This window comes from Hypanus sabinus, chromosome 31 (genome assembly GCF_030144855.1).
Source record: "Hypanus sabinus isolate sHypSab1 chromosome 31, sHypSab1.hap1, whole genome shotgun sequence".
Classification (NCBI taxonomy): domain Eukaryota; kingdom Metazoa; phylum Chordata; class Chondrichthyes; order Myliobatiformes; family Dasyatidae; genus Hypanus; species Hypanus sabinus.
The window spans coordinates 11,488,312-11,502,201 of record NC_082736.1 but is presented as its reverse complement, the minus strand read 5'-3'; the positions used below and the strand labels follow the sequence as shown (position 1 = coordinate 11,502,201).

Below are 13,890 nucleotides of genomic sequence, written 5' to 3'. Positions count from 1 at the left end.
TGATCATAGCTGATCATCCAACTCAGAACCCCGTACCTGCTTTCTCTCCATATCTCCTGATCCCTTTACCCACAAGGGCCATATCTAACTCCCTCTGAAAGATAGCCAATAAACCAGCCTCAACTGTTTCCTGTTGCAGAGAATTGCACAGAACCACCACTCTCTGTTTGAAGAAATTTCTCCTCATCTCGGTCCTAAAAGGCTTCCCCTTTATTCTTAAACTCTGACCCCTTGTTCTGTACTTCCAGAACACCGGGAACCATCTTCCTGTCCAATCCCTTTAGAATTGTATACGTTTCAATAAGATCCCTCCTCAATTTTCTAAATCCCAGTGAGTATAAGCCCAGTCGATCCAGTCTTTCTTCAAATGAAAGTCCTGCCATCCCAGGAATCAATCTAGTGAACCTTCTTTGTACTCCCTCTATGGCAAGAATGTCTTTCCTCAGATTAGGGGACCAAAACTGCACACAGTTTTGAAAGGTTTGAAAGGAATCAGAGAATTGAGTTCCCAGACACTCCAATATCAACTACATTTGTATTAAATGGGCCCTGTTTCAGTAACAGAGGGAAATGCGAAGACCCAATCTTAAAACAGGTCTGGAATTATTTAATTTCAAATTATATTTTAATAATAGTTTGATTTTTGGCGGGCTTTTTCCAAATTTCAGTGCACTTTGATGAGACGTTTACTATGCGCGCTTCTGCTTTTACGGACTGCTGATTGGTGATTCTGGCAGTTCTTCGATTGGGACGTTTCTCTTCACCAATGAGAATAAGCAGGATCACACCAGTCACAAACATCAGATTCTATTCTCAAAGAAGGTATAAAAAGGGCGAGTTGGAGCGGGGTGAACATTCCTTTATTTTGTTTTGAAGTTAGCAGTTGTTGTGACTGTGGAAATGTCTGCACGTGGAAAAGGCGGCGCTGGCAAAGCTCGGTCCAAGGCCAAATCTCGCTCGTCCCGGGCTGGACTACAGTTCCCTGTCGGCCGGGTTCACAGACTCCTAAGAAAGGGCAACTATGCTGAGCGGGTGGGTGCCGGAGCCCCGGTCTATCTGGCTGCTGTGCTCGAGTATCTGACGGCCGAAATCCTCGAATTGGCGGGCAACGCGGCCCGGGACAATAAGAAGACCCGCATCATCCCCCGACACCTGCAGCTGGCCGTCCGTAACGACGAGGAGCTGAACAAGCTGCTGGGAGGGGTGACTATCGCTCAGGGCGGTGTGTTACCCAACATCCAGGCCGTACTGTTGCCCAAGAAAACCGGCGCTGCCAGTAAGTGAAGTGACGTAAGCTGAACCTGTTTACCCAAAGGCTCTTTTCAGAGCCACTCACAATGTCCATGAAAGGGCTGAGCAGCGGGTGATCTCCGTCCGTTTGATATCCTGTATCTGTCACAGCCTCGACATGTTTCTTCCGGGAGGTCAACTGATATAAGTCTGCACAGAAACCGGTTCGCTTCAGTCCCGACTCATTTTCTCCCCTCAGCCGGCTGATTGGAGGTCTCTCCCCCTGCAGAGTGTCAGCGGATCACTAGGCGCAGGGTCGTGAAATAAACTTTCGGAGTCGGCCCCGGGAGGGTGAATTTAATCTCCGACCTCTGAACGACTCCGCTTTTGATCACCTAAAACCGCGTTGTCTGGGTTCCACATTACGGTTTTACCCCGGACCGTTCCGGTTTGCAGCAGGCGGGAACATCGCCTGTTCGTTGCTTCATGAGCGATTCCCATCGCCTCACTGAACAATATTTGCGACTTTCATTTCAAAATCAAGTTTATTATCACCGGCATGTGACGCGAAATTTGTTAACTTAGCAGCAGCAGTTCAATGCAATACATAATCGAGTAGAGAGCGAAAAATACTAGTAAATAAAACATAAATACACATGTATATTGAATAGATTTTTTTTAATGTGCAAACACAGAAATACTGCAAATTAATGAACGCTGCGTTTATGCGACTCCGCTCCCTACAGATGTCCTGGGTACTATCAGCAGCTTCTTTCCGTCCTGTGCAGTAGTCCCTCCATACCAGACAGAGATGCAGCCTGTCAGAATGCTCTCCGCGGTCCGGCTATGGAGTCTACAAAGGCACATTTACCCTGTGAAACTGACGGTATCAATTGAAAAAAAAACTCGTCCTCCAAGGCCTCTGAATATAAATGAACAGTTTGCGAAAGCAACGGTCAGTTTGGTCAGATCTCCCGAGATGCTCCCTGTGTGAGGACGTCTGAGATCAGACTTTGGTTTGTGCAGGGTGGATGGATCGAGTTCTTCAGCACCGTAGTACCAGTCACTTCTCTACAAATTCCTGAGTCTGTCTAATACTTCCCTGAATACCCCTGTGCTCTCTGCCTCTGCCACCACACCTGACAGTGCAATCCAAATCCCCACCACTGCTTTCTTCACATTCTTCCTCCGATCTTAAATACATGTTTTCTTCTAGAAGACATTTCACCCCTGCGAAAAATATTAGACTGTCCTTGTAAATGTCACCTCTGGAGCAGAAGAGGTTCCAATGATCCAGAATCCTGAAACACTTTCCCTGCACCAGCTCCTCAGTCACTCACCAGCACTCCAGCCGTCCCAGTCAACATGATGTAATTTGTAATGTCCCTCTATTACAACCCTATTGAGTCCTCTATTCCTGCTGACTGTTTGATGTCCTATAATACAATCCATGAGAGCATTCATTCCCCTGTGCTCTCTGCCTCTGCCACCACCCCTGACAGTGCATTCCGTCCCCATTTCTCTCCTTCCTTCACTTTCTTCCTCTGACCTTAAACACATGCCTTCTAGTAGAAGACATTTCACTCCTGTGAAAAATATTACTGGCTGTCTACACTAACTATGACAAGCAAATTTTTATAATCTTCTATAAAATTTCTTCTGAGCCAATACCATCAGATGAAAAGGTTCCAGCATGTCCACCCTCTCCTCACCACACACCTCCTCCAGACATCCTGGTAAACCCCCTCTGCCCCTGCTCCTGAATCTCCACATGCTTCCACATACAGTGTTCAGTACACTGTACTCTCACTGTGGCCTAGCCAGCATTTTGTAAACCTGTAACATTATATCCTGGTGTTTGAACTCAATGTCTTGTCTGATGAAGGCAAACATGCCATACACCGACTTTTCCTCAATGTCAACCTGTGCTCACAGTCAATCTCAACATCCTTCTCTTTGCCAATACTATTCATGTTCCTACCATTAACTGTCTAACCACCCTTAATGTTGGATCTCCCAAAGTGCACCCCTGGGTATCCTTTTCAGCAGAATGAATGTCAGAATGCAATGGGATTATCATTAATTCTACTCACCAGAGATTTTTCTTCGTTGTTTCTAGCTCTCTAAATGTTCTTGAGTTCCCTTCTGTTTTCTAAATATAGTCCTCAAACACCCTGGTTGATTCCAGCTTCCTAAGCCTTACATATGCTTCTCACTCTTCACTGACAAAATGTGCTTCCTCTCTCATCATCCAAGGTTCCTGAACCTTGTCATCCTTGACCCTCCCTCTTACTGGAACAAACTGGCCCTGAAACACTGTGCAGCTGATCTTTAAACAAACTCATGTCAGATGTGTATTTGTCTCAAAATCAATCCTTACAGTGCTAAGCATTAAATTTAGCTTCAATCTCTCCATTCAGTGACTGGTGTTCTGGTTCACATCCCCGTCAATCTAATTTCAACCCTCTCAGGGAGCAGCAATAAACCTCATGATACAGACCCCCCTCCAGTGAAGGTGCAAGCCATCCCTCTTGTAAATGTCACCTCTGCACCAGAAGAGGTTCCAATGTTCTGGAATCCTGAAACCCTGTCCCTGGACCAGCACCTCAGCCACACATTCATCTGCTCTAACTTTCTGTCCCTAACACCACTACCACACAGCATGGGGAGTAACTGGGTGATTACAACCTTTCAGGTCCTGCCCGTCAACTTGTTCCCTGACTCTCTATATTCACTGTAGGATCTCATCCCTTTTCAGGGCCCCAGATAGTCCTTCAGGTGAGGAAACACTTCACCTGCGAGTCTGCTGGAGTTGTCTATTGCATCCGGTGCTCCCGGTGCAGCCTCGTCTACACCGGCGAGACCCAACGCAGATTGGGGAACTGCTTCGTCGAACAGCTCCGCTCCACCCGTCACAATAGACAGGACCTCCCGATTGCCACCCACTTCAACTCTGCCTCTCATTCACATCTAGATATGTCCATACATGGCCTCCGCTACTACCATGATGAGGACCAACTCAGGTTGGAAGACCAACACCTTATCTACTGTCTGGGTAGCCTCCAGCCTGGTGGTATGAACATTGAATTCTCCAATTTCCGGTAATTCCCTCCCCCTCTCCCAGGTCGCTCTCTGCCTCTCTCCCCTTTCTACTTCCTGCTCCTTTATCTCTACTTTCTGCTTTATACATTCCTTTCTGCTTATCCCCTCCCCCCTTTATCTTTCCTCTGATTGGTTTTCCTCCTGGCTCCTCTGGGCCCTAACCCCTCCCCTATCTCTATTACTGGGCTTCGGCCCTCTCTTCCCCCCATTCCTGATGAAGGGTTTCGGCCCGAAATGTTGGCTACTCTTTTCTCACAGATGCTGCCTGACCTGCTGAGTTATTCTAGCGTTGTGTACATATTCTCTCATCCCTTTTCTACCTGTCCACTGGTACCGACGTGAACCACCACCTCTGGCTGAATGAACATTGCTCAGCAGCTGCTCTGAGACGTCCCTGACACTCAGTTATACAATTTACAAAACTTTTTGAAACCATCTATAAAAGTGTTTAGGAGAGGAAAAAGATCAAACAAGAAGGTAAGCTAGCCATTAATATTAAAGAGGATACCAAAAGTTACTTCAGATATACAAAGTGTAAATGAGAGGCAAAAGTCAATATTAGTACTTTCGAAGATGATGCTGAAGAGGTAGTAATGGGGTACAGGGCAGTGGCAAAGAAGCTGAATAAGTATTGTGCTTCAATCTTCACTGGAGAAGACAATAGCAGTCTGCTGGAAATTCAGGAGAATCAGGGGGCAGAAATGAGTGAATTAGCCTTTACTGAAATATCTGAAGGTAGATAAATCAGCTGGACCAGATTTTCTACACCAATGCTATGAAAGAGGTGACTGATGAGATTAGTAATAATCTTTCCATAATCCCTGGATTCTGGCGTGGTTTCGGAGAACAGGAAAATTGCAAACATCATTCTACTCTTGAAGAAGGGAGGAGGGCAGAAGAAAGGAGGCCAGTTAGTGTGACGTCAGTGGTTGAGAAGATGATGGACTCAATTGTTAAGGATGTATTTTCGGGCTACTTGGCAACACATGATAAAATAGGACAAAGTCAGCATGGTTTCCTTTAGGGGATATCCTACTTCTTGAGTGTGTTGAAATTCCTTGAAGAAATAAGCAGGATAGACAAAGAGAATCAATGGATGGGTGTGTGTTATGCAATTGGATTTTTAGAAGGCCTTTGACAAGGTGCCACACATGAGACAGCTTAAGTTAAGAAACTATGACACAGGAAAGATATGAGCATGGATTAAGACTTGACTGATTGGCAGGAAGCAAAGAGTGGCATAAAGAAAGACTTTTCTGGTTGACTACAATGACTAATGGCATTTTTTGGTATCGCTTCTTTTAATGTTACAGTATATATCAATGATTTGGATGACAGAAATGATGGCTTTCTGACCATTTGTATATTAAAATAGGTAGCAGGAAGCAGAAAGGCTACAGAGAGGCTTAGACAGATTGTGAGAATGGGCAAACATATGGCAGGTGGAATAACATGTCGAGAAGTTTATGGTCAAGGACACTGGTAGAAAAATTGAAAGAATAGACAATTGCTCTGAAAGGAGAGAAACATCAAAATCTGAAATGTAAAGGAACTTTTGAGTGGAGGAGGATCCTGAAGGTTCATTTGTACTGTGAGCAATTCTGGGCCACTTATCGAAGAAAGGTGTACTGACATTGGAGAGGGTTCAGAGGAGATTCACGAGAATGATTCCAAGATTGAAGGTTTATCATATGACGACCATTTGATTGTGCAGGGCCAGACTGACTGGAATTCATAAGAATGAGAGGGGATTTCATTGAAACCTACCGAACGTTGAAAGGACTCGGTAGAGTGGATAGGGAGAGGATAGAGGGGGAATCTAGGAACAGAGGGCACAGCCTCTGAGTCTAAATGGAGATGAGGAGGAATTTGTTTAGCCAGACTGTGGCTCAACCATGGAATTTATTGCCAGAGGCCATCATTGGTTATAATTAAGGTAGAGGTTGATACATTCTTGATTTGTCAGGGCATGGTGGGTTAAGGGGAGGTCAGGATATTGGGGCTGAGAGGGAAATGGATCAGCCATGATGAAGTAAAAGAGCAGACACAATGGGCCAAAGGGCCTAACTCTGCTCCTATATTTAATGGTTTTACAACAAAAAGGCTCCATCCCGGACAAAATCTTGGTAAACCTGCTCTACAGTGTTCCTGTTTCCTGCGATTGACATGGGATGGGGACCAGAGACCCAGTTCACTCATTACAGTCATCATGTTCTTTCTGCAGTGTGTCGACCAGACCTGCAGACAGGAGTCCAGCAGTGTGGGAACCCACATGTTATCAACCTGGTGCCTAAAACCTCTTTGTTAATCTATTATCTCTTTATTTTCTGCCATTAACACCCGCACCATCCCCAAAACTCACTGTGGTTTACAGATGTAGTTTCACTTCACAGCAATAAGTCTGTTCATATTAAATATCTCAGTGTTAGTTGTCAAATCTCTCTAGCTTTATATTTCACAAATTGCTGGAGGAATCAGCAGGTCAGGTAGCATCTATGGGGAAAAGAGTACAGTCGACTTTTCGAGCCAAGACCCTTCAGCAGTCCTGCTTTTCTTTCCCATACATGCTGACCCATACATCGTGACCCCTGTTTCCATCCAAGGGGTCAGTGTGGACATGGTGGAGGATTACAAATACTTGGGGATATGAATTGACAATAAACTGGACTGGTCAAAGAACACTGAGGTTGTCTACAAGAAGGGTCAGAGCTGTCTCTACTTCCTGAGGAGACCGAGGTCCTTTAACATCTACCAGATGATGCTGAGGATGTTCTACAAGTCTGTGGTGGCCCGTGCAATCATGTTTGCTGTTGTGTGCTGGGGCAGCAGGCTGAGGGTAGCAGACACCAACAAAGTTAACAAACTCATTTGTATGGCGAGTGATGTTGTGGGGGTGCAACTGGACTTTCTGACGGTGGTGTCTGAAAAGAGGATGCTGTCCAAGTTGCATGCCATCTTGAACAAAGTCTCCCATCCACTTCATAATGCACTGGTTAGGCACAGGAGTACGTTCAGCCAGAGACTCATTCCACCAAGATGCAACACTGAGCATCATAGGAAGTCATTCCTGCCTGTGGCCATCAAACTTTACAACTCCTGCCTCGCAGTGTCAGACACCCTGAGCCAATTGGCTGGTCCTCGACTTATTTCCACTTGGAATAATTTACTTATTATTATTTAATTATTTATGTTTTTATATTGCTATATTTCTACACTATTCTTGGTTGTTGCGACTGTAAGGAAACCCAATTTGCCTCGGGATCAATGAAGTATGTCTGTCTGCCTGGCCTGCTGAGTTCCTCCAGCATTTTCTGTGTGTAGTTTGGATTTCCAGCATCTGCGGACTCTCTCTTGTTTGTAGCTTTATATCTCGCTCTCTTTCTTTTTTCGTACATCTTTATTGTTTTCCTTTACAGTAAGTTCTTTTCCCCTTTCCCAGTTATAGATTTAACACTGAAATGTCTCGCCGTGCAGTCACTGTCCGCTGTTGCTCCTATGATTGACAAGTACATTGCTCCTCCTCCCGGGCTGCGGCCAACATATCATGTGACGAGCATCCCTTTCGCTGCCCTGATGTCGCAGAGTCAGAGGGCCTCCGGAACGTCGTTGCCTTAGCAACAGGCCCAAGTCTCCACGTAGAAGGATCCTGGGTTGGAAGTGCAGAAAAGGCTTCCCCCCGACGGGGCTTTTTCATGAAGGGCTCAGTGATTTATTTGCAATATTTGCGGGTGACCGGCGGCTCCTCTGATTGACAGCACGCACCCCCCCCCCTCTTCGGAACGCAGCCTCCCGCCTCGTTGCTGTGATGTCACAGTGACGCACCTGTTTCCAAGGCAGCTGGCGCGGGAATGTGGCAAGGCCCCGCGGAGGGGGGAGGGGGAGCGCCTTGGGCCCGGGGGTCTGTGCTTGTTCAACCTCGCCTTATAACTGAAACTGTCCTTCCTGTGATGTGGCAACCGGCTCTGATCGCAAGATTTTAAAATGTTTCTAATGTGTCCGCCACAATCACTGGCAGTTTATTCAAAATACCCACCACCCTCTGCCCATTATGTCTGATCTGAAATACTTGCCTTGTTTTTATCAGCCATTTCCTGTGAAAAAGACTACGTGCTTTTACCCTATCTATGCTCCTCATGATCTACAGACCTCTACTAGGATCATCTCTGAATCTGCTCTGCTCCGGGAATAAAATACTAGTCTATACAACCTCTCCTTGTAACTCAGACTCCCCAGGACAAAGCAAATATCTGCTATTTTTCTTTCTCCCTGCACTCTCTGTAGTTTAAGAACAGTTTCCTACCAACACTATACACAATATCCCCCGTCAGTCCTCACCAAAGACTTTTATATTTACAGCATATTTTCTCAAATCAAAGAAAAACCTTCTCATCTCTGCAATGACTGAAGAAGGCCAGCAGGTCAAACACCATATCTAACTGAGATGTCACTTTCAGTGAACTATGCATTCACATGGACATTGTTTCTATAAATTACTAACAAAAAGATCCCAGCACCTAGAGGCGCACTAGACAGAGACCTCCAGTTTGAGGCACAGCCCTCAACCGTCAGCCTCTGCTTCCTGTCACTGAGGCAATTATGAAACCAATCAACTATCTCCCGTGGATTCCATCTCTCAGATCTAACCTCCCAGACCAGAGTCAAAGGCCTGTCTCCCGTCCATTTAGACAACATCCACAACTAACCTCATCTACGCACTTGTGAAACTCCTCAAAGAGCTGCAAGATAATTGTCCGACATGATTTCCCTTGCACACAACTGTGCTGTCTGTCTTGAATCAGACCAAATGTTGGTAGATCCTGTTTCTCAAAACCTCCTCCAATAAATTACCCAACACTGATATCAGACTGATGGGCCAGTAGTTTCCTGACTAGTTTCCTGGCACTGCATTAAAACAAAAGACCTTAAGTTATTGGAGCAGGATTGGGTCTTTTGGCTCATCCAGTCTGTTCCATCATTCCATCATGCCTGATTTATTATCCATCCCAACACCATTCTCTGCCCTTTTCCCATTAAACTTTGATGCCCTTAATAATAATTAAATCATCCTAACCTCTGTTTTAAATAGACCTACTGACTGCCTTCATGGCCGCCTGTGCCAATGAAATGTATCGAAAGATCACCTTCTGAATACAGAAATTACTCATCTCTATTCTAGAAGGGCATCTTTGTATTGAGGGTGTAGTCTGGTTCTAGACTCTTGTATTATTGGAAACATCATCTCATATCAACGCTACCTATGCCTTTCAACATTCAATATGTTTCTATATGATGCTCCCTCATTCTTCTAGACTCCAGTGACTACAGGCCCAGATCATCAAATGATCTTTATATCCTAACTGTTTCAGACTTGGGATCATTCTCGTGAATTTCCCCTGCAAACTCTACAATGTCAGCACGGCCTTTCTTAGAAAAGTGACCCAAACCTGCTCATGATACTCCAAATAAGTTCTGGCTAAAGCTTCAGCATTAGATGCTTGCTTTTATATTCTAGTTCTCTTGGAATGAATGCAGATATTGCATTTGCCTTCCTTACTAGCATCTAAATGTGCACATTAACCTTTAGGGAATCCTGCATTAGGAGCCGCAAAGTCCCTTTACATATCTGATTTCTGTTCTTTCCCTGATTAGATGGAGTCTATGCCTTTATTCCTCCTCCCAGTGTTCATGACCACACACTTCCTTACACTGTATATTGTCTGGAACTTCTCTGTCCATTCTCTAAATCTGTCCAAGTGCTACTGCAGACTCCCTGCATCCATAACACTGCCTGGCTCTCTATCTATTTTTGATTCATCCACAGACTTGGCCTCAAAACTGCAAATTCCACGTTAGTCACTCTCCAATCATGTCTAACCTCAACTGATGCCTGTGGTGAAGCAACAATCTCTCCCGTGGCCTCTACAGTGTATTCTCTAACTTCTCACAAAATACAAGAATGTACCTGAAAGGCCCGGTAGGTTTAACAACCTTAAAGCATCTTATGGCCTCCAATATAGATCCCTGTTAACTTGAATGTGGTCGAAGATATCACATCTGATTCATGCCATTTCCGTAACTCCATCACTTTCCATAATTTTCTCAATGGTGAAATAACTGTCAGAAATATTCATGGAAAGCCTCTCCCATTTCCTTCAGTTCCACACACAGATGGCCATCCTCATCTCCAAGCTGAACAATTCTGTCCAAATTCCCTTTTCCTCTGAATGCACCGAGAGAATCTCAGGGGATTTTGCTCAATTTTCCTTCCAAATCCTGATCTTCTCCTATTCTAGTCCTAACTTTTATGAGAGATGCTATGTCTAATAATATTCTCGAACAATTCCCCTGGCATTGATCCAGGTATCACCAGTTCATAATTTCCTGGGTTGACTCTGTTGCCGGAGGAACAACATGCCTTGGAATTTCAGCATTCCCTTCTCTGATCACACTATCCTCCAGGACCACATCGATGAATACTGATATGAAGTACTGGTTTAGTCCCTCACCCACTTCAGAAGTAAACTCTCTCCTTTGTCCTTGTGTTGTCCTACCCTCTCCATAGTGCCCCTTCTCCCCAAAGTTATTTCCTGTCCCCATTTGACAAGTCTGATTCTCTGTTTAACTTCTCTCTTGCTTGCTTAATATTGCATATTCATATTCATATTCTCCAATTTATACATCTGAAACATTCCTTATCTTTCATTTTCTATCAGATTGAATTCATAACATCTCCTACCCCTGTGCCAGACTTTACCAACCTTGTCTTTCTTCCATATAGAAACAGTCTGAATTCTGACCTTTAACCACTAGTCACATGTCAAATGTGGATGGACAAATCACAGCTGCACCCATTCCCCTCACCTCAGTTCCTGTCCAACACAGTTTCCCTTAGTTATATACCGATTAACCACATTACCTCTATGACGAGTCCTGTGCTTACTTACTGCTCTCAGAATGAAATTTCTATCTGTTGACAGGCTCATTTTCCAATACAATGTCTTCTAAAACCCACTTCCCTGGTTAGACTACCCACTTCTATGTTAAGAAACATCCCAGTATTCTTCTAACATACGCAATGATATCTAAGCCCCTGAGTCTAAGGGAGTCCCAGTCAACACTGGGGAAATTAGTCACCCACTGCAACGACCCTGTTGCTTTTACATCTTTCATGTCCTGCTACATTTCAGTTTCTTTACCTTCTGCTGGCATTTGGGAGGCCAGTAGCACAACTCCATTGGTGAATGCACCTCTCTTATCCTGAGCTCTATTCACACTGGATAAACCCTCCAGTGTGTTCTCTCTTAGTCCCTCACCCACAATTCCATATAAAGGCTGATCTGTCATCAGCCTCTTCTTGTATGTTGATCCCACTTCCCTGATTTTATAAAAATTTATCTTGCTTCTCTTTAAATCTTTATGGTCATCCAGCGTCTCCACTCCTCTCAGTTAGGGGATTCTAGTGTTTGTTATACAGTGTTTTGTTTGTTTTATCATGTCTGGTCTTGTCGAACAGTGCAGGCATGTTCTTTGGTTTCCTGCAGTTCACAATTTTGTGCACCACAGTCACAAACAGTCATATGATTATGTAGACAGAGAGGGAGTTTAAATGAAGTGAACATGGGCAGTTGGCATATTTTGCATGTCATAGTTCCAAGGGAATCGTTTGCTTGTGCATATTTAGGCACTTATCAAGATCCAATAAAAAGAAGTTAGATTTAAAGAGAGCAGTCATTGTATGAGTGGGCCAAAATTGCAGTGGGGAGATGAGGCTTTGGCACATCTGAGAGGTGTAGGCAAGAAAGATAAGTTTTTCTTTATTCCTTACTTCTTCTGTATTACTCATTTGGAGCAGAAAGGATGCCAGACAAGATACTGCCTAATATCAGCGTCACAAAATTGGGTTGATAGAAGGTGACAGAGGGTGGTTGTGTCAGCTTATCATTAAGGTTGGAGGCCTCTGACCAGTGACGTTCACAGGGATCGGTTCTGGTACTGTCATTTGTCATCGATGTGAACACTTTCTCTGACATTGTTGTGAACGTGATTAGTGAGTTTGCAGATGACAGCGATGCTGTTGGTAGAGTGGGATCCCGAATGGGATGGGGACGAACTGGGGAAGTTGGCCAAAGAATGGCAGATGGATGTTGATGTGGACAAGTATGAACTCTTGCATTTTGAGAAGTCCAACCAGGGAAGGACCTGCACAGTAAATTCTGTTCCTTGGAGAGTATTGCAGGCAGAGTGTCCATGGAATACAGAAACATCATTCACTGAAAGTGACAACACAGGTAGTCAGGATGGTGAAGATGATGTTTGGCCTATTTGTCTTCATTGGTCAGGGAAATGAGTTACAGGATTTGGGATGTCATATGACAACTGTAATCGTCGAAGTGAGATTGCACTGTAATGTGCACAGTTCTAGTCACCCAGCTACAGGAAGGATGTCATGAAGCTGGAAAGTGTGGAGAGAGGTTTGAGGAGGGTGTTACTGACACTGGAGGATTTGAATTATTTGCAGAAGTTTGGACAGACTGGGACTCTCTTTCTCAACTGAGAGATTAAGGAGCTGACCAGTGACCATCCAAAGCTTTACAAAATCAGTACGCGATAACTGTTTGTGTCAGGGTAGGGAAGTATAAATTTACAGGACAATTGTTTAAGGTGTAGGGGAAACATTTAAAGGCTACCTGACTGGTGGGGGGATGCTGCGTGTTTGATAAAGGAGACCAACACTGCAGTAATGTGACGGATTTGATGAGATTTTCTAAGTAAAGGATTCAAATAAAATGATGAATGGTGAATTTGATGGGATTACACTGCTCGCCTCCCAATAGGCTGAGATATTGTGGAGCAGACATGTTGGTAAATCACACAGAGGTGTAATGGGAACAGGCTTACAGCAGTCGTGCATATTGACATCCCCAGCATTAACCAGATTACCTTTATATTAAAAGCTTCAGTTTCCAGGAGTAATTTGGCAGATGCAGGATCAGTTCATCCCTCAGCAGAAACAATATTTGAAAGGGAAAATGAGGCAACCATCACCAACAATAGAAGACAAAAGCAGCATAAAATAACATGAGAGAGCAGAGAATATCACAAAAGTTAGTGGGAAGCTAAAGGATTAGGGAACTTAAAAAGAACAGAAGGTAACTAAAATAGTAATATGGAGAGAACAGATGAATTATTAAAGTAACTGGCCAATAGTATAAAGGAGAATACAAGCTTTTTTTCAGACATTTAAAGAGTAAAAGAGAGGCAAGACTGGATCAGGATTCAGGTTTCCCATTCTCACCTTCAGAATCACATCCCTCCCTGATCCTCTTTTACACTGTTTAGTTTATTCAGTATTTCTTATTTAACCTGGCAATCTTGATCATTTAGTGAAGAGGGCCACAGCGTGGCAAATGCATTTCAATACAGATAAATGTGATGCAGTGCACATTGCAAAGTCAATCCAGTGTAGAACTTACACTGTGAACGGTCGGTCATTAGGGCCGGAGAGATTTAGGGGTAAATCTCTCACACACAGTTCATTGAAAGTGGTGTCACTGGTAG

The 13,890-nt window shown here is 44.2% G+C and overlaps 1 protein-coding gene and 1 pseudogene across 1 annotated transcript; both read left to right on the top strand.

Moving 5' to 3' along the window:
* LOC132383846 (uncharacterized) overlaps positions 1 to 13,890 on the top strand; it is a 212,306-nt pseudogene that overhangs the window by 116,535 nt on the left and 81,881 nt on the right.
* Positions 901 to 2,519, top strand: LOC132383859 (late histone H2A.2.2-like). The gene is made up of 2 exons (XM_059955058.1): positions 901 to 1,276; positions 1,977 to 2,519. The coding sequence occupies exons 1-2, from the start codon at positions 901 to 903 to the stop codon at positions 2,222 to 2,224; spliced, it is 624 nt and encodes a 207-aa protein (XP_059811041.1). The 3' UTR covers positions 2,225 to 2,519.